The sequence below is a fragment of the Sturnira hondurensis genome, unplaced genomic scaffold (assembly GCF_014824575.4).
Source record: "Sturnira hondurensis isolate 20B ecotype Veracruz unplaced genomic scaffold, ASM1482457v3 Scaffold0009733, whole genome shotgun sequence".
Classification (NCBI taxonomy): domain Eukaryota; kingdom Metazoa; phylum Chordata; class Mammalia; order Chiroptera; family Phyllostomidae; genus Sturnira; species Sturnira hondurensis.
Window position 1 is genome coordinate 1728422 of NW_028082364.1, and position 26570 is coordinate 1754991.

The 26570-nt window shown below is 41.0% G+C and overlaps 1 protein-coding gene across 2 annotated transcripts in view; it reads left to right on the forward strand.

Moving 5' to 3' along the window:
• RANBP17 (RAN binding protein 17) overlaps window positions 1-26570 on the forward strand; it is a 239136-nt gene that overhangs the window by 14051 nt on the left and 198515 nt on the right. For both annotated transcript variants that reach the window (XM_037057757.1, XM_037057758.1), the window contains exons 4-12: window positions 21-187; window positions 3274-3339; window positions 8771-8875; window positions 10389-10554; window positions 12366-12439; window positions 16602-16721; window positions 18819-18965; window positions 19533-19705; window positions 22334-22527. In XM_037057757.1, coding sequence (XP_036913652.1) covers window positions 21-187; window positions 3274-3339; window positions 8771-8875; window positions 10389-10554; window positions 12366-12439; window positions 16602-16721; window positions 18819-18965; window positions 19533-19705; window positions 22334-22527 — 1212 coding nt within the window. The remainder of the gene's footprint in view (window positions 1-20; window positions 188-3273; window positions 3340-8770; window positions 8876-10388; window positions 10555-12365; window positions 12440-16601; window positions 16722-18818; window positions 18966-19532; window positions 19706-22333; window positions 22528-26570) is intronic.

Sequence of the window (26570 nt, forward strand, 5' to 3'; positions counted from 1 at the left end):
CACAGAACGTTTTCTTACAGGAAACTACATTCTCAATTATGTGGCATCACGGCCCAAGCTGCCTCCCTTTGTCATCCAAGCCCTGACTCAGGTCATTGCTAAAATCACCAAACTGGGGTGGTTTGAAGTTCAGAAAGACCAGTTCGTCTTCCGAGAAATTATTGCTGATGTAAAGAAGTTTCTTCAGGTAAAAGGCATTGTAACAGTATTAGAACATCATTTTTAGGTTTAAAAAACTGCTTTTGTTAAAGTTCTGTGGTTTGTTTTGTGGCTATCAGTTCTGTAATAATATGATTTATTACTTGTCCTCTGGGTCCTTTTTTTTTATTGCCAGCAAATAAGGACCTTGCTGTGCAGGGTCCAATAACATGCAGACCCAGAGGATGGGTTGTAGTGTTTTTTAGTGAAAGAAGTATATGTTGTCATTTCTAGTGTGTGTATATCTATGTACTTCATATATACAAAACACGGATATAATGTTTTCGTGTATTGCTCATTACATCTCTTCGAAGTGGATTTTATTTTGTAAATGAGAACACAGGTATGGAAAACTGATTTGCACGAGGTTGTGCAGTGACCTGGCAATGCGTAGAGCTAGCATTTCAACAAGTTATCTAACTTAAGATACATAAATATATATATGTATACACACACACACACTGATATATTTAATCTTTACATTGTACCACATTGACTATATTAGTTTCTCAAGAATGTTTTCAACCCAGTGCAAGTGTCGGGAAACCCACGTCCGTGATTTCCTGCCCCCGTGTGCCTCTCGTGATGACCCGAGTGCTCTGCTCAGTGTGATTCAGAGGTTTACAGATAACGTATGTTCTACCCAGACTTTAACCCTACTTGCAAGAGAAGTACTTCAGCTAGTGCTGTGCTGAACAAGCAGTGATCTGTTAACAGTTCTCGAAAATGTGGCAGTTTGGGTTAATTGAGAGATGGGGCAGTACTGGTTGATTAGCAGTCAGGAGGAGTTCGGACTTTCTGAGATCTTACTTCTCATACAGCCACTGTGAGGTCTGATCCCTGTGTAAGGTGATGTAACTCCACCATGCAGTACAATGCTGGACACCTCGGCAAGTGAGATGCTGGACGGGCTGCGGCTCTTTCATTCATGTTGTTCAAACCACGGTTCACAAATACGCAGGCCCTCCCGTAATGTCATCTCAGTGTCGATGAGATGCAGAGCAGCTTAGCTCTGTTTGTATCAATGAGTGTTATAATAAAATTGGTTTCTCTATGAGTCATTTCACTTAAAGTAGCAGCACCTCCTGAGCACTTCCAATGTTTGATCATCTAAAACCACGTGAATGAGTGTTTTTTGCCCTGAGCAGGTCCACCCTTGGGCAGACAGAGTCAGTTTGTTCAGAGACGGGTGGGTTTCTCACGGTGGACTAGTACTTGGAGTTTTGGCCAACACAGAAGCCAACACCCCTCTCTTGTCCTTCACTGCGCTTGCATACAGCTCATCAAGAATCATAAGCATAGACAAGAATAGGCTTCAAAGTTCTTTTTTTTTTAAATCAAGGTTGAAACTCAATGGAATGAAATCATTTTTGTTGACTAACATTTTTCAGGCTCCATGTTTAGTGGCTGGTAAGTTGGGCTTTAGTGTTCTTTGTTGTCTGTTGCAGGAGAGCAGAAAAAACAGCAAATGGTTGATTTTCAAAGTTTATTCTAGTATCAGAAAAAGCACTTGCTTTCTCGGTGTGTTACTTAACCTGTCCTTGGTTCAGGAGAAGGACAATCAACTTGAGTGTTTGAGCACTCTAAAATAGTGATACCGAAGGCTTCCTTTGGGATTAGTGGCCTCTGTGAATTTTCTGCTAACAATTATTTTAAGTGTGTTAAATCTTTAATGGCCTGAAGGTGTGTACATCTTCTTTTCTCCGTCTTTGCCGTCTGTGGCTGCCACACTCACACATTTCGTGCCTCCTTTCCACACTCACCCGCCTGGAGGACCCTCCTGGTGTCCGCGGCCGGGCTACTCCCGTTGCTGGCCCGCAGCAAAATGAGGGGTTTGTGTCACAATGCAAGTCAACACGGTGCTGACTTCACCCGGAAGGACGTGCTCTGAGAACGTGCCAGCTGAACTAACCAGTGTGCATAGTCACTTAGTTCTTTTATATTCTGGCACAAAGCTTTTCATCCATTCATGGACCAGTATCAGACCGTTCTCAGATTGGAGTTGGGTTTGCAGACCACCAGCGAATTCGGGGACCAGCCGGTTAGTCAGGGCACCCCACGTGTGGAGTCTCAGCCTGGTGCACCCAGAAGACGGAGGCCTCGGGAACAGGAAACCTGTAGCTCAGTTCAAGCAGTTCAGCTTGTCTTAAAGAATTAAGATGCAAACATTATGGTGCACTTCTTTTGTTTATGGTTTTGTGATGAGGTGGTTGGAACTTAGTTACACTGAGTCACCCGTCGTTAGTGGAATTCAGTGACGGAATGGCCAGCTGTAAAATTACAACTGGAAAAGTGTGTCATCTATTAGTGGGCTTTTATGACCCCACTCCAGTTGGGTGCTGCATTTATTTCATACTTACCGTTTGAGTCTGCAGTGGGGTGGCTTGCTAATAATGTGCACATAAAACCTGAATTTTGATTTGAAGAAGTTTTTGAGATTCAGTTGGAAATCGATTATGTAAAAATCGATTACAGAGGCTGTGAAACGGTGTACCATACTGATGGGCATGTGTTTGCCGTCATGCTCTGGGCACCACAGGTGTCTTCATTGTGGACACGTGATGTGTGTATACACACGCCCTGTTACGTAGTATTAAAGGGGGCTAGGGGGTCTTATCTGATGCTAGATTGAGGATTTAAACTAGTTTCTAAGCTTCTTATTCATTATTTATTGAATGCATGTATCTCAGTACCCTTCATGCAGATTTATAGAGCTAAGAAGTATTTTTTGTTCGTTCTTATTGAGGGTCTTGTGAAAAGTGTGAAACTAGACTCCTACAGTTTCAGGTTTAGTTCGTGATAAGTTGCTGAAAACATTTTGTAGAGTATCACACAGTTCTAAGATTCATGAGCTTCTGTCCCACTCAGCTCTGTGTACCAATTTATTCTTCAAAAAATGAACTCGAAATTCTTTGTATTTGTGGACCTCATTGTGCTTTTTCTACATATTTTAGTCGATATACGTTAAGAGAATGTTATGTTTCAGTATTTAATTACTTGTAAATACTACCTGGTTTACACATTAAGAACCAATCACGTCTCCAGTTAGTCTGACCTTGGTTATTTTCTCCCAAGGGCACCGTGGAACACTGCGTAATAGGAGTAATAATCCTTTCCGAACTGACTCAGGAGATGAACCTGGTAAGCCTTTCCATCTAACGGTGACATGATATTTGCTAAGCAATGCTGATTTTTGATGTAAAATCTTCTTTATGTGGTCATACAACTCTGAATAGTCAGGTGTTTTTTCTTAATCTGTTGGTGGGATAATAAGTGTTGGAATACGTCCATTGTTATTGAAAATAACACCAAAAGTAGAAAGTACCACAAAGAATAGGGAATTAGACACGGTCCTTGCTCCATGGCCATGGGAGAATTGTCCTTTTACGTTCTGCATATATAGTAATATCCTAACCATACAAAATAAATGATGTGCAGTAGAGAAACCAACCTGTGTTTGCTTACAGGTAGGAGAGAAGCGCCTTGGGACACCGTACTCCATCATGGGTGCACAGCGGGGCTACCGTGGGGCAGGCATTGGCACTTGGCCACTTGCCAGCGGGGATTTTAACCCTGTACCAGGGGGGCTTTCCGAAGCTGCGCTGCCCCCCAGCAGTGCCTTTATGAGCTCCGCAGCTGAGGGCTCTGTCACCTGCCTCTGTTCACGTTTGCACGTCACATGGCTCTCAGCAGCGCAAAGGCGGAAGTTGGGTTCTGTGTGGCATGGTGCAGTAAAGGGAAGTGGAGGCTCTTGTATCAAAATTGATCGTCCTCTTGAATGGTCTGTGTGTGTGTGTGCGTGTCCACATATGGATGCATGCATGTATTTACGTACACACACGTGCATACGTGTCGGGGAAGCTTGCCAGGACCGCTTGCCACACTGCCTTTGGAGAGATGATATGGTTTCAGGGCATAAAAAAAAGAAGCCTCCAAAATAACGGTTTTCTACTTGTGTTCAGTCAAGAATTAGAAAATACTTTTGGATTTGAAGGATTTCTAAAATTAAAGGGATCTCTTACACACCACAAGCCGGTCACTTCCCTGGAGGACATGAGGATTTCTTGCCTTATGCCAACATCTGTGTATGTATCCAGGACTAGTGGTAACATCTTCTCGAACAGAGTTACTGTGTCGGCATTGGGACATTATGGGACATTATGACAAGGAGTCTGGCCAAACCTTTAGACTCTGTAAATATGTCTGAAGAGCTGTAGCTTTCTTCTTTAAAAATACATATATTTTATTTATTTTTTTTCTTTTTTAAAAAATATATTTTATTGATTATGCCATTACAGTTTTCCCATTCCCCCCTTCACTTCCCTCCACCCTGCACATCCCTCCCCCACCATTCCCCCCCTTTTGTTCCTGTCCATGTGTCACAAGTTCTTTAGATTCTGTATTTCCCATAGTATTCCTGCCCTCCCCCCTGTCTATTTTCTACCTACTGTCTATGCTACTTATTTTCTGTACCTTCTCCCCCCTTCTCCCCCTCCCACTCCCCTGTTGCTAACCCTCCATGTGTTCTTCATTTCTATGGTTCCACTCCTGATCTAGCTGTCCTCTTGGTTTGTTTTTGTTTTAGGTGTGGTTGTTAATAACTGTGAGTTTGCTGTCCTTTCACTGTTCATATTTTTATTTTCTTTTTCTTAGATAAGTCCCTTTAACATTTCATGTAATAAGGGACAGCAGAAATGTCCCTTGGTGATGATGAACTCCTTGAATTTGATCTTATCTGAGAAGCACTTTATTTGCCCTTCGATTCTAAATGAAAGCTTTGCTGGATAGAGCAATCTTGGCTGTAGGTCTTTGGATTTCATGACTTGGAATACTTCTTTCCAGCCCCTTCTTGCCTAGAAGGTCTCTTTTGAGAAATCCGCTGACAGTCTGATGGGAACTCCTTTGTAGGTGACTGTCCCCTTATCTCTTGCTGCTTCTAGAATTCTCTCCTTCATTTTAATCTTGGCTAATGTAATTATGATGTGCTTTGGTGTGTTCCTTCTTGGGTCCAACTTCTTTGGGACTCTCTGAGCTTCCTGGATTTCCTGGAAGTCTATTTCCTTTGCCAGACTGGGGAATTTCTCCTTTATTATTTGTTCAAATAAGTTTTCCACTCGTGGCTGTTCCTCTGTGACCCCGCCCCCACCTACAGCATCACAACCCAGCGACTGGGTTGCCCCGCCCTGACGAACACTTAAGGCTCCTCCCCTCAAACATAACAGGTGCAAACATGACTCAAGAACATCTTAAAGCCCCAGGGCCTATAATTCTAAGTGACCAAGAAATAGCCAGCCTTTCAGATGCACAGTTCAAAACACTGGTGATGAGGATGCTCACAGAATTGGTTGATTTTAGCCACAAATTAGAGGAACATATGGAGACTAAACTGACTGAATGAAGGGAAATGCACAGGAAACCAATAGTGATGGAGAGGAAGCTGGGACTCAAATTAAGGGAGTGGACCAGAAGGAAGAAAGAAACATCTAAACAGAAAAGAAGGAAGAAACAAGAATTCAAAAAAATGAGAGGCTTAGGAACCTCCAGGACATGTTTAAACGTTCCAACATCCGAATTACGGGGATTTTTTTTCATTTCCTACTTCACAGAATAGGAATACAGACTGCTCTGGTGGTGAGGGTTTTCTGTGTGGATTGTTACTAAGACAATACTAGGTAGTTTGGAGTTCTGATAAAAGTATGACCCAGAGAGCAACAAAGTTTTTTTTTTTAAAAAACTAACTTTCTTGAACTTACAGAAAACTTGGGAATATAATACAAAGGAGTTTTCTCACCCTGGCTGGTGTAGCTCAGTGGATTGAGCACGGGCCTGCGAACCAAAGGATCGCGGTTCGATTCCTAGTCAGGGCACATGCCTGGGTTGCAGGCCGGTTCTCAGCAGGGGACACATGAGAGGCGACCATACATTGATATTTCTCTCCCTCTCTCCTTTCCTTCCCCTCTAAAAATAAATAAATAAAATCTTTTAAAAAAAAAGAAGTTTTCTTTACACCATTTGCTACTAAGTTACTGACGTGTTCCCAGAATACTTTTAGTGTGTCTCTTACACACAAGGACATTCTCCTACACATTAAAAGTAGCAAATTAAATGACATATTATTGTTATTCTCATACTCCATTTAGGTTTCATCATTTGTCCCAGGGAGCAACCAATTTAGAATCATGCATCTCATTTACCAGATGTTTTATTAGTCTCCGTCAGTCTAGAAAAGTTCTCAATCTTCCCTTCACTTTTATGACCTTGGTACTTGTGAAATGGCCCTGCCTTTGGGCTTGTCTAATGTTTCTTCCCTCGTGGATTCAGATCTGCGAACCTGTTGGGAATATCACAGAAGCGACGCCGTGGTCTTGTCTCGGGTCAGGAACACACGGATTTGATTGGTCACGTTACTAACGATGTTCACTGGGGGCATGTGATTCAGACGGTTTCTACTGGGCTTCTCCAACTGTGAATTTGCTCTTTACCCTTTGTCAATAATAAGTATGTTCTTGGGAGGTACTTTAAAACTCTGAAAATACCTTATTCCGTATCAAAGTTTCCATTTATTCATTTATTTACATCAGTAGGGACTCCTAGTTTCGTATTTTATTTAATGGGTTATAATTCATTACTGACATATTTTGATGTTCAAATTTTCCCAGATTTGGCCAGCAGGAACCCTTTCAAGCTGGTTTCTATGTCCATTTGACATTTACTTACTGTCCTTTGAACATTTTCTTACTTTCTGGTACAAGATGTTCCAGGCTTATCTTGTATAGAACCAAGTGCCTTTTGAAACAAGCTTCAAGGTCTCAAGACTGATTTTGGCTTTGTATAGTGAAAAAAATAATATGGCTTCTGGACAGATGCCACTCAGCCTGATTTTACGGCATTGATCATTTCAACTAGAATTTCTTAAGTACTTTTGGACCAGACAGTCAGAGAGCTACAATGCATAGTGAAAATTCAATACTGTGGTGGTCAAATGTGAGCCAGGTAGATTCACGTGGTGTCAATATCAGGATGTACCTTTTAAGAAAAAGATCTAAGTTTCTTAAAAGTTCAGAGTAGTAGATGTTATTCAGCTCTTTTAGAAGCAAAGTCTGCTGTTCCTGGAGTGTATCAATATATAATCCTCAAGGAGTGGAATGTACTTTGCCTACGTGGTAGAGGCGTGTAGGTGCGCAGTAGAAAATGGACCCACAGTTTTTCTTCTCAGAAAATCGGGCGTCTCCGTGTACCAGTAAGCGTGTAGGCCTCCAGAATAATTCTGAAGTAAGGCCTGGGCTTGTGTTTCAGCTTTGTGCTTACTGCCTAGTATGCACTTGCCCATGGCTTTGCACGCACATTCGCTGTCTTTAAAGCGAGAGTGGCTCTGCTGTGACCCCCTCCTGGGGCAGCTGCTGGCCCCCAGCCTGGTGCGTGTGAGTGTCAGGGAACCCAAGGCCCTTCTCTGTGCTGTGGATGCGCTGGTAATGAGAGGCCCGTCCAAGGCAGTGTGTCCCTACACTTCAATTTCCTCGTAGGCAAGAAAGAGGAAAATAGGTACCTAACAGATTAGTTTGGAGGATTCCTTGAGGTAATGTGTGAAGAATGTTTCAGAAATTGCTGTTGTAATGCTGTAAAACTACTATTAATTTGTCTGAAGGAGAATTTTTTTTATATATTAAGGGAAGTATGGTAGGATTCACAGACTGAAGTTTGATTTGAAAGAAGGGAGGAATGCTGGAAATATCAATTCAGATCTTACTCATTGGGTACAGATTCCAGTAACTGCTTTCTGTAATCACTTTGCCCATGGTATTAATAATTGTTTGGGTTTCAGACTTCAGTTTTGTTTGCTATTGCCTATTGGTAATTGGAAACATTAATGGTATTAATAATATAGTTTTGACCATATATATTTTAGAGGTTCTTAGTAAATTTATTTTTAAGATTATTTATCATTAATAAAATATTCACAGGGAATATGGTATTGCTTATATAATAAATCAAATTGCTAATTATTTATCATTTCTGCCTTGGTTTCTTTTTAGAGTACCAAGGATGTATAAGACCAATGACATACCTGGTGTATATAGAAATACCATTTTTATATAGGAGACATTTTATATAACTGGTTCAGTTTGCTGATTTACAGAAAGATAGAATTGGAAGATTAGATTATTTTAGATAGTTATCATTTTAAGGGGGAGTCTGAGGAACAGAGAAGTTGTCACTTGCTCCATGTGCATAGTTGAGGAGCTGATACCCTTAGTATCTGTCTGTTGTTTATAGTATGTGTTTATACTGCCTGTGGGAGTTTGGTCGGTTCTGGTTTGAGGTTTGGGGATCAGCGTGGTTGGTGGGAGGAGCACTGAATTCAGATGGTGCGGAGCTTGGCTCTGATTGGGCGCTCCCCTTACGTCTCTGAGTGACGCTCAGCGAGCCGCTGAATCCCGGCAGGTTTTTTAAAGTTCTTTCAGCGCTAGACTTAGTGATTCTTTGAGCATCGTTTCCGTGTTTTTCCCACTCAGTGAATTTTGTCCTCCTATTCGGTGAGCCTGGCTAAATGAATTCGTCTTGATCTTTTCAGGTTGACTACTCTAGACCTTCAGCAAAGCACAGGAAAATAGCCACCTCGTTTCGCGACACGTCCCTCAAAGACGTCTTAGTGCTCGCGTGCTCTCTTCTCAAGGAGGTGAGTTGCCTAGTGACGCAGCGTCTGAGCTACAGTGTCCAGGAAATTCTATGTTTCAGGGAATTTCGAGCGAGCCTCCCTCCCAGCGTTCTGCCTTTTGAAGAGTTGTAGACAACCCTAAGAAATTCTCTTAGACAATATTTTGTATTTTAGGATTTTCTACAACTGTTCAAAAGGCGGAACGCACGGAGCTCTAATCTAAGCTATCTTACGGATTTCCACAAATCTGTAGTTCCAGAAATTGACGTTCACTCACTAGGAATATAACGGAGTAAAATGCAAAGAAAATTGGGAAGGTCTCAAAGAAAGTACCATTCTTTGGATGGTACTTTTGGCGTCTTCCTGCCTCGGATTGTTTATTGCAGAAGCTAATTGAGTCTTCATTTCTTTAACGCCCTGCCCATATTTTAACCGGGTGTAGATGAACAGTGAAATGACAGTAGGTTTTTCTCTTTAGTCAGTTATCAGTATTTATTCATAGTTGAGCCAGGATAGTTGACTTCAATAATCCCTTAGGGCAGCACTGTTTCACCATTTGCTACTTTGTGCCTTACTGGTCATTAGGGTTAGGACTGTTCACAATTCTGTTGTGTCATCTTGTGGTATGGGGACTCCGTCATGCCGCCCAGGCTTGTTAATTGGTGTAATACAGCATTTCCCAAAGTGTGTTCCACTGCTCACTGTTTTCTACCTAGTTCAGTTCCATAGTGACATGGCGGAGGCCACACGAGGCCAGGCTGAAAGAGCCTGTGATTTTACAATTTTTCCTTTAGTATAGAAATTTTAACACGTAGGGACGAAGGTGGAATAGTGTAATGGACTCCCTTGGAATCCATCAATCGTTTGCAGTAACAACTCAGGAGCAGTCTTGTTTCATTCATCTCAGTCCCCAACCTAACAATTTAATTTCTTTTTGTGTTACTCTTCGAGCAGAATCCCACGCTTCATATCATTTCCTCCACAAATATTTCATAAAGCATCTCCAGGAGATACAACCTATTCCGGTCATGTCAGAATGGACCTTGGGGGGGGGCGGGGGGAGGTCAGAATCGTTCTCCAGAAGCCCGTGAGGGTCCTCCCACTTTCCAGCAGCTCTGAGAGCCTTTGTTAGCTGAATAGGCATCATTGACGCATGAAGTTCCCCCACTTTTTCTCGAAGAATATTATATTTCAGCTTGTTCCAAGAAGCCTTTGAATGAATTCCATACATTTATACGTTTGTGCTATATAAAGTGTTTGTTCTAAAGTTACCTCTTAAAACTATTGAAGGTGACCTACATTGTACAGTTAAGAGTAACATTTTTTTATTCCCATTTTACAAAATCAAGTGTGAAAATAGTCCATTGTAGTTTTTGAGAGTTATTTTTTAGTTTTTTTCTAATATACACAATAACATAACTTTGCAAACTCATTTGCTCATTTTAATTTGGCATTGGAAAATTATTTTAATTAGTGAAAATTTGTTTATTGCCATGTTTTATAAAGTTTTATTTGCTTTTGAACTTTTATCCAGGTGTTGGCCAAACCATTAAATCTTCAGGATCAGGATCAGCAGAACCTAGTAATGCAAGTCCTGAAACTGGTCCTCAACTGCCTTAACTTTGACTTCATTGGCAGTTCGGCAGACGAATCTGCAGATGACCTTTGCACTGTGCAGATTCCAACGACCTGGAGAACAAGTAAGAAAGGAGTTTAGTGTGAGGGGTGATCAGCTTTATGCCCAGAATGAAGCAATGTAGTTGCCTGCGTGCAGGGATCTGCAGTTTTTACTGGACAGTCAGAGTTCAAAGGGATTTGTAACCCAAGGTAGCTGCTTATTCCAGTCTCCAGTTCACATCAGAGTAACTGCATTTTGCTTTTGGGAAAAGGAGAAGGCTGACTATGGAGTTAAGGGGAAAACGGGTTTGAGAGGGGAAATGAGCTCTGTTTTGAAACTTTCAGATAAACAGTGGGAAAGGATACAACACTTGGCAACAGATATCAACATGTTTTTCAAGGTTATAAAGAGAAGGAAAAGAGTCACTGACTTAGCAAACAGAATTGCAACTTACTTTCTTACAAAAAGAGAGATCCCAAAAAAGCAAGATGATAGGCCCTCACACATCCCAGAAAGCTGAGGGCTGAGGGCAGTGGGGCGTTCCCGGGGGCAGACTAAAATGATCAAGAGAAGACGGAATGGGGCTGAAAGGGCTGGGTGCAAAGTTCCATGCACACTCCCGGGCCCTCTGTGCCACCTGCACAGTCAGGTGACCTGCCTTTTCCCTCTCTCTCCCCTGTGTGCACGTCCCTCTCGCTTTTTAAGACCAGGCCGTTTTCCCGTCAAGATACTAAATCAGAGAGGTTTCATATTCAGGCGTATCAGATATATTGGAGAAATGCCACAGATACTGTGAAAACAAATATGGAAATTAGAGACTAAAACAAGCAAAAGGGATTTCATACGTTGACTGTGGTTATGAATCCATGAACCGACATTCTAATGAAAACCATACAGACTGGATCCACACACAAGCACATGTAAAACTGGGAAACAAGAATTAGGCTAGTGGGTTGTCGCGGTGTCCTTTCCCGACTGTGTACGGCCTGTGATACGGTGTCATCGTTTTCCAGGAGGTTACCCTGGGGGAGGCTGGGTTAGGGGCCCGGAGTCTCTCTCCACTCTTTCTTGATACTACATGTACAAAGGAGGTAGTTATGTAACAAATGTAGGAATACCCAGTCTGAGGCGAAGGCTCTGGGAGGAAGGAGTGAGAAAGTGAACATGATAGTTACTGGATGTTATTGATTGTATGGAAAATGGCACGAACATTTTGCAAAGCTGTGAGAGCATTTGTAAAGAATTGGTGACAGGTACACGTACAGCGTGAGTACGGAAGAGATGGTATGAAATCCAGAGAGCGTTTGAAATGTGATGCAGTCCTTGCTTCAGCTGTGAATGTTATTTACATAAGTCGTAAGAAATATAAACACTTAGAATTGATTTAATCTTAAGTTGGTATGATAGTGGATGGATTCTTAGAAAAGGATGGACTGTGGAGAGAGTGGTGAGGTAAATTAACACCGAAAGTTAAAGAAAGAAATAGTATATAGCATGCCATTTGGAAATATGTATGTAAATATAGGTAAGAGTTGAAAGGTTTTGAATTGGGGTGGGGTACCACTGTCTTTTATTATGTACTTATAGTTACCTTTTAATGCTGAATTTTTAGATGTCTGTACTTTAATACCATTGAAAATAGAAAGACGGTTCTCCCAGTAAGAACTGTAATGCTACATAGAAATGAGGAGCATCTTAGCTAATTAATTGCTATCTCTGTACTGTTTCATCTTTCCAAAGAAGATGACTAGGAATTAAAAAGGAATTGAGTCTAACTGGAAAGGGCAGCCCCACGAAGAGACCTCGGTGCGCTTGGTTTGTGTGATGAAGTCTTAACTTTGTTCAGATCACAAAATTGAAAGTAATGGTATTAGAAAATAACTTTTTTTCCAGTTTTCCTGGAACCGGAAACGTTGGATATTTTCTTCAATTTGTACCATTCGCTCCCACCACTACTGTCTCAGATAGTAAGTAGAAACCATTTATTATTTCATTAAAAAGCACTTGGGATCTTCATGTAAGGTTGTAAAGAGTCTGTTTATATTCCTGAGTGGGTTTATCTCTCAGGAAATTCTTACATTTCTGGGATTTGTGTGGCTTCCGCTGCTCCTCAGGTTCTGTCGATAGTCACCAGTGCACCCCATTTCGTGGGTGAGCCCGGGACCCGAGCTCGCTTCCACCCAGAGCCAGGCCCGCCACCAGCCTCTAAGTATATCTTCCTTCCCCTCAGTCCTCGTCCCTCCCCTGGACCTCCGCTCAGTGGGTGGCCGTCCTCCTCTGCTCCCTTCCCTTCGGTGACCCCCTCTGTAGCTCTTTCTCAACCCTGCCTGCCTCTGTGTCTCTGACACGCCAGGCAGCCCCCACAGATCTCTCTGAATGAGAAATGGGGGCGGTCTGCTCACTTGGTTTGGTGCTCATCATTCCAGTTGTTAGTGTTAAATCCAGTTCTAGTATGCCATGTAGTAAATCCTGAAACTCTTGGGTTATCTAGAACTTTGAAACTGTGAACCCCATCTTTGTGGAATCTAAAACAGAAGCCAGGCAAGACCGAAAAAAAAAGAGAGAAGAAAAAGTTGTCAGTTTAACATCTAAGCTTGTAGGAGCAGAGCTGGGGAACCCCTAAGGCTGCCGTTCCCCAGAAGAGGTGCTCCGGGTTTGACTGCGTGTGAACGGCGTGCTTGTTTGGATGCACCATTGCCTAGGGAGGCAGGACAGACTCGTGCACAAAAGTGGTCCTTATTTTCAGAACGTGTCTTCTTGAAGTTGGGGTTTTAAGATGCTGGTTTTTAAACCGGGTTTCACGGGACACTTAAGTTTCCAGGTGGTGCCGCAGAACTTCAGCTTTCCGTCTTTTAACTGGATAGTCCTGTTTTTAGTGGTTTAAAAACCAGGGTTTCATGTACAGTTATGTTTATGAAACGTAAACATATAAGCTGTAAGAGAGAGTGACATTTATTGGGCGTGCCCTATTAACATACGGTGCTTATGTCACTTCACCCTCAAAGGCTGCGGGGTATTATCCTCACTGTGAAGATGAGGAAATGACCAGACTTTCTCCAGGGCAGCAAACGAGATACCGGGGCAGGGTTTCAAACCTGGGTGTTTGGGGGCCCCAGACCTGGGGTATCTTTAATAGACTAGTGGTTCTCCAACTTCCTACACATCAGAGTTGCCTAAGGTTTTTTGTTTGTTTGTTTGTTTGTTTTTAACGGTAAGGACTGTGGCAAACTGGAGAACATCAGACAGTCATCCCATGATTTTTGCCCTTATTCTCAGCCTTGCCAAGAGAGCCAGGCATTTTCTGTGAAATTGAAATATTTAAATATTGACAGCAAATGCTAATATTTTTAAAAAACTGGGCAAGCAAACATTATGTGAACCAAAACAAAACATATATGGGCCAGTTTGACCTAAAAGTTACCAAGTTGGGGCCTCCCATTTAATAATCCAGCGGACTTCCGTGGGCACCAGTGGTGGGATTAAGAAGCTAAGTAGTGAAATTGTCTGGTAAAGTAATAATTTAAGGAGGTAACTAGACCGTATATTCTTGGTGGGAATTTTCATAGAGTATCTAACTCTTCCAGCAGCATTTTCCATCTTGTTCCTTAAGACATTTATGAGTGGGAAGGTATCCTGTCATCAAATAAATTTGGGACATGCTGGATTAGGTTGAGTTGCAGAAGGTCCCCCCACCCATGTACAGGATACCACAGTGCATAATATGCAGTATTGCCCGAACATCTTCTGCCAGAAAATCATCTTTTCTTTTCTGTTTGCGAACCCAGGGTTTGCAAACAGACCTGGTCATCGGAAGCAACTGCGAGCCTTTTGAGTGCAAGTGTCCAGGCACTGCTCTGGGCATAGATTTTTTAAAAATTTTTATTTATTTATCTTTAGAGAGGAAGGGAAGGAGAGAGGGAGAGAAATATCAATGTATGGTTGCCTCTCATGAGTCCCTTGCTGGGAACTGGCCTGCAACCCAGGCATGTGCCCTGACTGGGAATCGAACCGCGATCATGTGGTTCGCAGGCCCGCACTCAATCCACTGAGCTACACCAGCCAGGGCTGCTCTGGGGCATATTTATTTATTTATTTATTTATTTTTAATTTTTTAAATATATTTTATTGATTATACCATTACAGTTCTATTCCCCCCTTCATTCCCCTCCCCCCTGCACAGTCCCTCCCCCACCATTCTCCCCCCCTTGTTTATAACCACGTGTCTCAAGTTCTTTAGATTCTATATTTCCCCCACTATTCTTGCCCTCCCCCCTATCTATTTTCTACCTACTGTCTATGCTATTTTCTGTGCCTTCTCCCCCCTTCTCCTCCTCCCACTCCCCTGTTGCTAACCCTCCATGTGTTCTTCATTTCTATGGTTCCACTCCTGATCTAGCTGTCCTCTTGGTTTGCTTTTGTTTTAGGTGTGGTTGTTAATAACTGTGTGTTTGCTGTCCTTTCACTGTTCATATTTTTCATCTTCTTTTTCTTATATAAGTCCCTTTAGCATTTCATATAATAAGGGCTTGGTGATGATGAACTCCTTGAACTTGACCTTATCTGAGAAGCACTTTATCTGTCCTTCCATTCTAAATGAAAGTTTTGCTGGATAAAGCAATCTTGGCTGTAGGTCTTTGGATTTCATGACTTGGAATACTTCTTTCCAGCCCCTTCTTGCCTGTAAGGTCTCTTTTGAGAAATCCGCTGACAGTCTGATGGGTACTCCTTTGTAGGTGACTGTCCCCTTATCTCTTGCTGCTTCTAGGATTCTCTCCTTCATTTTAGTCTTGGCTAATGTAATTATGATGTGCCTTGGTGTGTTCCTTCTTGGGTCCAACTTCTTTGGGACTCTCTGAGCTTCCTGGATTTCCTGGAAGTCTATTTCCTTTGCCAGACTGGGGAAGTTCTCCTTTATTATTTGTTCAAATAAGTTTTCCACTCGTGGCTGTTTCTTTCCCCCTTCTGGTACCCCTATAATCCGGATGTCGGAATATTTAAAGATGTCTTGGAGGTTCCTAAGCTTCTCCTCATTTTTTTGAATTCTCATTTCTTCATTCCTTTCTGGTTGGATGTTTCGTTCTTCCTTCTGGTCCATTCCATTGATTTGAGTCCCAGTTTCCTTTCCATCGCTATTGGATTCCTGGACATCTCCCTTCATTTCAATTAGTTTAGCCTTCATATGTTCCTCTAATTTGTGACTACAATCAACCAGTTCTGTGAGCATCCTGATAAACAGTGTCTTGAATTGTGCTTCTGAGAGGCTGGCGATTTCTCGGTCGCTGAGAGTTATTGGCTCTGGGACTTTGAGTTCTTCTTGTGCCATCTTTCGGGCTCTTCGTGTCTGTTCCATAGCAGGATCGGAGCCCTAAGGTGTTCACTAGCGCAGGGCAACTAAGTCGCTGGGTTGTGACGCTATATGTGGGGGCGGGGTCAAAGAGGGACTATGGCGTCCCGTCTGCCGCCTGCCGCCTCGGCCCTCACCAGTGCTGCAGCTGCTGCCGTCACCAGGCCCATGCGTTTCGTCCCACTGCACGAGAGTGTGCCGCTGCCGTCAGCCCTCGCCCCCTGGGGCCTGCGTGATCCGTCTCACTGTGCGCGAATGTGCGACCGCGGTCAGTCTGCCCCGCACCCCGACTGGTTCCTGGCTGCCTGCGCATCTAGGTCAGGGGATCTGTCCTGCCCGACCCTGCTCGCTGCTGGCTCCGCCCCTCTTACCATCCCCGTTGAACGGTTAGATGTAGTGGGACTTCCGTATAATTCAATTTTCTGTCCTTTGGCTGTGTCTTTGTTTCTCCAAACCTTTGTTGTATTCAAACTTGATTGTGGGAGAAGGCACAGTGTTTCCACCTATGCCTCCATCTTGGCGGAAGTCTCTGCTCTGGGCATATTTAATATATGAAAAAATATCAGAAGAGGAGGCACACTAATGGAAATGTTAATGGGATTGAAGGCTTGTGGATGGTGGTGGTGATTGATACGTTAAATTTTTAGCTTTCATTATTTTTGGATTCTATAATGCATTTTTAATCTCAGAAATTAAAAATATTTTTTATGTAAAGACTCATGTTCCTTACCTGTGGCCCTACTTACTTCTAAAATTGAAATGACTTTCATTGTTTCCTTTTTCAGGCACTTTCATGTTTGGTTCAGTTTGCTTCTACAAGAAGATCCTTATTTAGCGGTCCTGAACGTGCCCAGTACCTCAGCAATTTAATTAAGGGGGTGAAACGGATACTTGAGAACCCTCAGGTATTTATGAAGACTTTAATACTTACCATCTAGAAATACAGGTTTCCTGCTGAAAGGTGCATCATAAACTGGTGACTTTATTATCATTCTGTAGGAAAGCACGAAGCGTATTCGTCTTTCTCATGGCTCATTTGTACTGCAAATGGGCACCTTTCCTGACATACTTGTGTGTTCTTCCCCTTGTATTTTTTCCATTCTTTGAGCTGAGTGGATGTCATGTATCATAGTATGCTTCCGCTTTTCACTATTGTACTACATTTCTTTGCTTGCTCTTCTTAAATTCCTGAAGTGATGAGTTCAGAGTTATAGCTGCCTTCTGAACTAGAAAATATAAGTCTGAATGCTAACATTGCTCTAAGTGGCTTTAAATTATGAAATACTGTCTTTTTGCCCTCTTGTGGACAAATAAGAGTTTGTAGATTTTAAAGTCTACTTTCTACACTAACTGCAAAACTTCAATAGCAATACTCATTTCCGAGCATTGCAAAGCCGTTATCAAGTAGTGATTTCACATGCCTAGATCAAATTTTTTGTTTCACTTTTTATTTTGTGCTTGGTTTAAAATATCCATAACAGAAGTACAGCTTTTAAAAGGTTAAATGGTGATTTAAGGAAGTTTGTATAAATCTTTTGCAGGTTAGTCTTAGGAGTATTTTATGTGTTGTGCCTTTGCGTTACCCTCTTTTAAAATCAGTGGAACTTACTGGGGTGACCTTGGTTAATAAACCCACACGGGTTCCAGCGAACCACTCAGCAGAACGTCATCATCTGCCTGCGGCGTCGGGTGCCCGTCACCCGGGCAAAGTCTCTTTCTGTCCTTATTTCTTCCCCTCTGTCCCCTCCCCACCCCTCCCCCTTTCCTTCTGGCTATCGCCATGTTGTTGGCTGTGTTTGCACATTGCACATACATGTGTTTTGGCGAATCCATTCACCTTCTTTCATCCAGTCCCCTCACCCTGCTTCACCTTCAATTTACTATAACTATAAAGTGTATGTGTTTTGCTGATAAATGGAACTTTACCAATATACTTTAATGTTTTTCATTTTAATTACTACCATCAATCAATATGTGGAGGGTAAGTAATATCATATAATTTTCTTAATTCACTTAACATCCAAATATTGATGTTTCATGGCTCTGAAAGTTAGTTTGAATATTATGTTAATTATTTTGGGATTACACACATATTAAAAGAGCTGTGAGTACACAGTACTTTCTGTAATTTGTCCTAAATAATTACACACTATTTTCTATTCTTTCCGTGAACTCATTTGAGTGAAATTTCCTCTACACTCTATCAGTGTTAAACGAGTACTTTCTGAATTGTTCCTTGCCAGCTCCACTGCGAAGTGTTCAGACTGTAGAGATGGTGACACGTGTGCCCTGCCTTCCAGGAGCTCACAGACCACTGCGGGCACCTGGTTCGGTCTTTCCTTTTACCCTGCCCGCCCCCCCCCAGGAGCCATTTCTGTGTCTTAGAGTAGTTTTGTTAAACTTCGAGCCCTTCATTGCACTAATCTATTCAAATGACTCTTCACTTGCAACAGAAGATGCTTATAGGTACAGTGCCTGTAGGTTCTCAATAAAAATTTGTTGAATTAAAAGAAGTTTCTATGACTTGTGTGTGCCGTGCATGTACGCTATTTATCTTAAATTCAGTGGTATTACTCTTTTCCGGGATTGCAAGAGTCTTCTTATTGTCTTATCTTAACTATTTTCCAAGTTTCCTATTGATTTCTGTATAGGTCAACACACACACACACACACACACACACACACAAGTGCACACGCGTGCGCGCACACACATTTTGGGTGGTGTAAGGAGTTCCTAAGCATACTAGTTTTCATGCTGCAGAGTTTCCTGCCAAGGCTCTGCTTTGGATTCCTTACTGTTCATGGTTGATGACAATATTAATAAACCCAGCAGAAAGTGTTCGTTTGCTTTCATTACTACCTACCTAGTTGATACAAAATACCGTGAGTACCCATGAACACTGGAAGGCTTAATAAAGTACTCTTGGAATTCTACTGATGGTCCTTGGCTTGGTTTGTTTTCAAGTATTTTTAAAAGCCTTTCTTTCTGTCTCATATTTTAGGGTTTGTCTGATCCAGGTAATTATCATGAATTTTGTCGATTTTTGGCTCGTTTGAAGACAAATTACCAGCTGGGAGAATTGGTTATGGTGAAGGAGTACCCTGAAGTTATCAGATTGATTGCTAATTTTACCATTACTAGCCTACAGGTAAATAGAAATATATAATTGATGTTAAACTGTAGATTCTTGGTCAGATTTGGTAGGGAATTTTTAAAGTACTTTGCTAAAAATGTTCATTGCAAGGTTTTAGGGTGAAAAGTTTATTATAACATTTTTATGATAAGAACTTAGAGGGCATCTAAATGTCTAATAACTGAAGAATGAATTGAGAAGCTACAGTAAAATGTATGTGAGGAAATAAAAGAGTTTTTACAGATTGGTTTTGGGGAAATTTATAAGTTTGGGGGAAGGTTTAAAAATGCTATTTTTCAAATGATATCAACTCTGTAGAAAACTATTCAAGAAAAGAAGATTAGAAGGAAATATACTAACATTTTAATACTTATAAGTCCTGGGTGGAAGAAGAATGAGAGATTGTTGTTTTTTTCTTTATACATTTCTTGCATTTACAAAATTTGCTGTGCTAAGCTTTCATTGGTTCTATAACCAGAATCAATGTTAAATTTAAAATCCGTGTTTAGTCATTTTTCTTCTGTAATTCTTATTCTGGAAAGCTATGTCATTTTAAATAACATTTGCTTTATTTCTTTATAGCATTGGGAATTTGCTCCTAACAGTGTTCATTATTTATTAACTCTGTGGCAAAGGATGGTAGCTTCGGTTCCTTTTGTGAAATCAACCGAACCCCACTTGTTAGACACTTATGCACCAGAAATCACGAAGGCCTTTATCACTTCTCGCTTGGAATCTGTTGCCATAGTTGTGAGGTATTGAAAACTAAATCTTTCTGTTGAATTTTCATCTATCGCATCTTGGAATTTTTTTAAATGGAGGTGTAATTTACCTACTGTAAAATTGATCCTTTTCAGTGTACAGTTTTATGGGTTCTGACAAGTGCATACAGTTGTGTAACACCCATCAGAATTAAGGTACAGAATGGCTTCCTCATCCCTGAATAGGTCTTTTGGGTTCCTTTGTAGTTAGTCCTTTCCCCACCATGAGCCTCCAGCAATTACTGATGCGTTTTGTTTCCTATAGTGTTTGTCTTTTCCAGAATGTTGCAAAAATGAAATTATGTAGGATATGGCCTGTAGTCTTGCTTCTTTCACTTAGCATAGTGCGTGTAAGATTCCTCCATGTTGCAGCAGTGGTTGTTTCCTTTTCATTGCTGAGTAGTATTCCGTTCTGTGGATGTATCACAATTTAGCCATTCACCTGTGGATGGACATTAGGATTGTTTGCATTTTTATCAGTTATGAATAAAACAGCTGTAAATGTTCCCATACAAATTTTTGCATAGACATTTTTTGTTTCTCTTGGGTAGATGGTGAAGTGCGAGAGTTCTAGGTTGCATGGTAAGTGCGTGTTTTACTTTGTGAGAAGCTGCCCAACTCGTTTCCAAACTGTATCATTTTGCATTCCCACCAGCAATGTCCGAAAGGTCCAGTTGCTCTACATTCTCATTAGCAGTTGATACTGTCTGTTTTTAAAAATGTAGTCAACCCACTAGGTACGTTGTGGTACCTCATTGTGGCTTTAATTTGCATTCCCCGAATGACTAATAATGCCGAGCCTCATTTTATATGCCTATTTGTCATTTGTGTGTATTCCGGGCAAAGTCCAATCCACTGCCCATTATTTACTGCGTTATTTTCTTATATTGAGATTGGAGAGGTCTGTATATTCTGGTCACAAGTCTTTTTATCACGTGTGTTTTTTCAGATATTTTCTTCCAGTTCATAGCTTGCCTTTTCATTTCCTTAACAGTCTTTCAAAGATAAGGTGTTATAAAGTTTGATGAAGTTCAATTTATTCTGTATTTTCCTTCTAGAAGTTATGTACTTTCATTACTAACATTGAGGTCTATGATTCATTTTGAATTAATTTTTGTATGTGATATGAGGTAAGGCTCGAGGTTTCTGGGGTTATTGTTGTTTTACATATGGTCGAGTAGTTATCCCAATAACATTTGTAAAAAAAAAAAAGAAAAAACTGTCTTTTTTCCACTGAATTGCCTTTACACTGTTTTTTTAAAATATTTTATTTATTTATCTTTAGAGAAGAAGGGAAGGAGAGCAGGAGAGAAACATCAATGCATGGTTGCCTCTCGTGAGTCCCCTGCTGGGAACTGGCCTGCAACCCAGGCATGTGCCCTGACTGGGAATCGAACCATGATCATGTGGTTCGCAGGCCCGCGCTCAATTCACTGAGCCACACCAGCCAGGGCTTTACACTGTTTTTGAAAAGTAATTGACCACATACATATGGTTCTATTTCTTGACTCTCTTCTCATTAATCTATGTTTCTCCTGCTTAATAACCTATCTTGATTACTGTTGTCTTATAATAAGCTTTGAAATCAGGTAGTATGAGTCTCCCACCTTAGTCTTTCTTTTTCAAAATTATTTGGACTCTAATGGGAATACGTCTTCTACAATTATGTGCAATAATATGGGTGAATTCCACAAACGTTAGAGTAAGCAAAGGAAGACGGACCCAAAGGAGTACGGGCTGTATACTTCCGTCAAGTTCAAAGTCAGGCAGAATGAATCCGAGCTCCTCCTTTGGGTAAATAAGAGGAGGCTTTTGGGGCAATAGGGAGGTTTGTGAGGTACTAGAAACGAGCTGGTTTTTGTTCTGAGTGCCAGTCACAGGGGTGTGTTCACTTGGTCAAAATTCATTAAGCTGTGCACCTGTAATCTGTGGGCTCTGCTGTGTGTGTGTTTTAGATCACGCGAAAGTTTTTATGAAAATGAGGGAGCCCCAAAATTCTTTTTGGCTCTTTTTCCTTTCTTTGTTTTTCCATGTATGTAAATTTTACAATTATCCTGTCAGTATTGACAGCTAAATCCTGGTGGGATTTGGACTGGGATTGCATTGAATTTATTTATCAATTTGGGGGCAGAATTGATCATCTAACCAATATCGAGTCTTTTAGCCAATGAGCATGTTTGTCTTTTAATTTCTTTAGCTCCTCTGCGATCTCTTTCATCAGTGTTTTGTAGTATTCAGCCTTCAGCTCTTATAGGTGTTTACTTCGATTTCGTTAGTCTTTTATGTTTTCTAGTGCCTTTGGAAGATACTGTTTTTTAGGTTTCAGTTTCTCTTTGTTCATTGCTAGTGTGTAGTAATGCAGTTGAATTTTGTACATTGACCCTGTATGCCAGGACCTTGGTAAGCGCTCCTGTTAGTACAAGCAGCTTTTTGGGGGTGTTTTTTAAATGTAGGTAATCATTTCCTACTCAGATATAGACATTGTGTTTTAGATTCCAGTTTGTTTTTCTTTTATCCCTATATCCACTGTGGAGTTTTATTTAACACGAGTAAAGCTTATTTGTGGTGACTGCAGTGCCTTACACTCTAACGCCGTCTGCACACTTGTGCTTGTGTTCGCAGAGATCAGTTGGATGACCCACTGGACGACACGGCCACCGTGTTCCAGCAGCTGGAGCAGCTGTGCACCGTCAGCAGGTGTGACTATGAGAAGACGTGCGCTCTCCTCGTGCGGCTGTTTGACCAGGACGCGCAGAACTACCAGAAGCTCCTGCGTTCTGCCTCTGGGGCGACAGTGGACATGACGATTCAGGAGGGTCAGTGAGTGGCGTCTGTCCCCTGGGTTAGGTGGGGTTTTAAGGAGTTCCATTAATCACTTTAATAATTTTATACAAATTACTTGTATGTATTTCCCCCAATTCCTAATCCCCTAATAAGCCATTAATTCTTTTAACCTCTGGATATTCTGGTGGCTTGACCGTTAATTTTCAGTTTTCCTTTATAATCTTCATAGGAGATAGTTCTCTCTGGAATCAGTATCGAGTGTTTTAACTGTTACCAAATATAATGAACTCTATTCATGATCAGTTTTGATCATGAATAGAGTTCATTATCTCACACCTGACCTGATCGATCGTGCTTCCATCTTCGTTGTCAACTGCAAGTTCAGGGCCCGGGTTCAGCCAGGAAACGATCCTGTAAGACCTCCTCCTGGATTTGCATTTGTGTATGAACCTTCACCAGGGCTTAACTTTATTATTATTAAATTTTAGTTCTTGAAATTTACAAATCTCACTGCTTTTCTTTAATCCTTTATTGAGGAGGATTTGTTTATGTATATCCCTTTAAATCCTATCAGGATCTTAGCAGGGCATGAGAATAAATAAATACATTTTTCAGATTCTTCTAATGATGTGAATTATGAGAATGGAACTGATTCTATACATTTCTAAGAGAAGGCATTTTAATTATAGCCCAAGAATTTTCTAAAAATATTTGTGTCCTTTATGTTGTTTCAGAAAGTGAGCAGTAAGAGGTGATAGTCAAACTTACCTTCAGTGATTTCTCGCCTGAACTTCTCTGTAAAACGTATTTAGAGGGTTATCCTCTACATTTATGTAACATCTTCTTAAGATGCCTTTTATTCGTTATGTATTTTTCCTGTTTTTGTGCTACACAGTCCTGCCAAGGGACTAAGTAGTGGACCAGTTAACGTTCTCTCCTTGAAACGTCCTCTCTTGGGTTAGGATTTCATTATTTATAAATAAATGGGCGAGAACCAACATTTTGCAGCATTTAGTCTTTTCACGATTGGTTTCTTCTTTTAGTCGAGTTTTGAAAATTATTAAATGCCAAATACACACCAGAGGACATTTACACATATTGGGATGGAGTCACCAGCAGCCACAGACCCGTCGCGCAGCTGAAAGGGCCGGGTGGCACCTCCGGCTCTGCTGTCCCCGTCGTCCTCTCTGTCCGAGTTTGTCTCTCTGCCGCCAGCCAGGACTTGCAGTCTTAAATTTCCATGTCATTGAATGCCTTTTCTTCATATGTTTACTACATATTTATATATTCTGAAAATAGTACATGGGTTTTGGCCAACCTAGTGATACTGTGTAACAAGAAAATGGCTGAGCCACAAGTCCACTTAAAGATAAGTGTCAGAGGTGAGGTGTTTAGTGGGGGAAGAAAGCAATTCTTCATAAACTGCGTATAGTTCGAAATACTTACTGAAGCCCCAAAACAAGTGAGACTGAAAATATTATAGTGTGGGAACATGTAGTGATTGTGCAAGTGACAAAATGAAAGAAAAATGTCAAGGGCTTGGTAAGCTCCGAATACAGGGTCACGGTCGCCTCCAGGGTGGGAGTAAGGAGACGAGCCAGCGGGAGCACGGAGGCAGGGGCGAGTGTGACAGTAAAGCCTTGGTTTTTAACTTGTGTAGCGTGTTCACGGCTGTTTGTTTTATTACACTTTACCTACATTACTTATGTTTTTCATATATGTAAATATTAAATACAATGTATTGGGTTGGCCAGAAAGTCTGTCACATTTTTTCCATAAAGTAAAAGACACATTTTTCATTTTCACCAAAAATCTTCTTGATTTGGACATTTTGAGTATATTGGCTATCTCCCGTGTGGTATAACATTTTTTGTTCTCAAATAATGGGTGTCTCAGTGTGATCACCGTCAACTTCAGCTGGTCTACCCGAACATGAGCATCGGCCAGTGAGAACTCTGCAGCACTAAGGTTTGCAAATCGCTTTCGACGCGTTCTACCAGCCACAGCACTTTCTCCATGCGCTGTACAGACGTTTTTTGTGTTTCGGTTGCATTTTTACCTTTCTTGAAGTAGGAAAGCATAATATGCTGAAAATATGCCGAAATGGCTCCCCCCAAATTCACAAATTTTGATTGTTTTTTTTTAACACATGCTGATATGACACCTGTCACAACCTAACAACATTGTTTCAAATGAAGTGTCAGATAACAGAGTGCCACCAGAGCCATCGTATGGGAAACACAAACTTTTTGGCCGACCCAGTGAAAGGATTCAGTTGTGAAGTCAAAGGACGTGTGTAAAGGACCTATGGACAGAGACAGAGGGGGTGGGACTGAGGGGGCAGGTGGCAGCGCGGAGGGCGGAGGGAGGTGGTGGCGGGAGAATGGAGACAATTGTACTTGAACAACAGTTTAAAAAAAAAAAGACCTGTGTTCTTACAGGATGACATTTCCTACAAATGGATATTAGCTGTTCTATGAAATGTAAATGGAAATAACTGAACAGTAATAATTTACTAATGTTAAGTAAAGGTCTGTTTATTGAATAAAATAAGTGAGACTTGATTTTTTTTGAGATTTGATTTTTAGTTAATATACATTGAAGGCGTTTTTATAGTTAGATACATTCTGTAGTTTTAATAAAATGACATTTCAAAGTCTCTGATATAATGCCTGATACATAAAAACTTGTAAATAAATATTTGTTGCTTTGTAGTCAAAAGGTCCAGAGGAAGGAATTTTTCCACCTCGTAAAGGTACCTGGGGTCCACGCAGAAACAGTGGTTTTATATCATGAAAAACACCTAACGTGGCTGCAGTTTGTTTCGTTGTGTGTGGAGTGTTCGGTGTCTTTTGTGCAGACCAAACACTTCAGTTAGTGTTGAACAAAGAAAATTATATGCTCTCGTTATGTGCGCTTTAATTTAGATGCTTAATGGCTTTTAATGTTACAAAATAAGTTTATTATTATATTATGATCTCATTTGTATTATATTGTCTTGCTCTTCCATATTTGTGATGATACGGTCATGGCTTACGAAAACAATAATCTCTAGGAAATAGGTCATTAACAGTAGTTAGCGATTACTTGTGATCTATGGTAATGACTGATTTCTTTGGGATTATTGCAGTTATAAACCATAATTACAGATTATTACAGCAATAATTATTTTTTAAAGGAAAAAATGTTCTGTGCTCAAACAGCTGCTAAAAGAAGTGCCCTGAACATTAATGGAAAATTAAAATGGAAATTTAGTCTTATTATAGCGTGAGATATTTTTAAAATTTATAGATACGTAACTCACGTGTTACATATTTATTGAGTGTCTTCCTAAATACAGTTTAAATTTATGGATTTATATGATTCTTCAAACTTTGTGGAAGTAATGCTGTAACCAAGGTAACTTTATTGCTTTAAATACTGCTGGTCTAAATTGTTGAGGTTTCGGTAAAGGTGTATTGTGTGTGTTAGTAACGCACCTTCGTGTTGACCATGAAGCGCTGAGGTGCGTAAGGTGACTTTCTGACACCTTCAGTTTCCTGCGTGAACTCTGGTTTCTTGTTAACCTTTTGCACAAATTATACATCACTAATTCACAAACCTGGACTGCTTGATCAAATGAGTGATCTTATTCTTTTATCTGACCGGTTTCACACTGCTGACACACGGCTGCAGAATGGGTCAGTTCTGATCTGGTCATTGCTGTTTCACGACAGATTCAGGGGTGTGGACACTTGCCGGGTTGCGTTTCAGACTTAGAGGACGTTTGTCACCTCAGTGTGCTCGCGCTCCCAGAAGTCTGAAGCCGCTGTCGACTAGTCGTAGTACAGTAACGCCCGCTACTCGTGTCCCCTGGAAGATAGGAGAATATGTCCTCTTTCTGCTGCCTACTTATTTATCCTTCTTAAGTCTTCTTACAAGTGTGCACACCCTCTGTTATTACTGTTCAATTCAATACCTTGTGGGGAAAAAACCCCAAACACTGGAGTTCACTTAAAAAGGTTTCCCAAGACAGAAACATCATTGATTTCAGTACCGTGAAACAGCCTGATCGTCTTTGAACAATTAGTCTCCA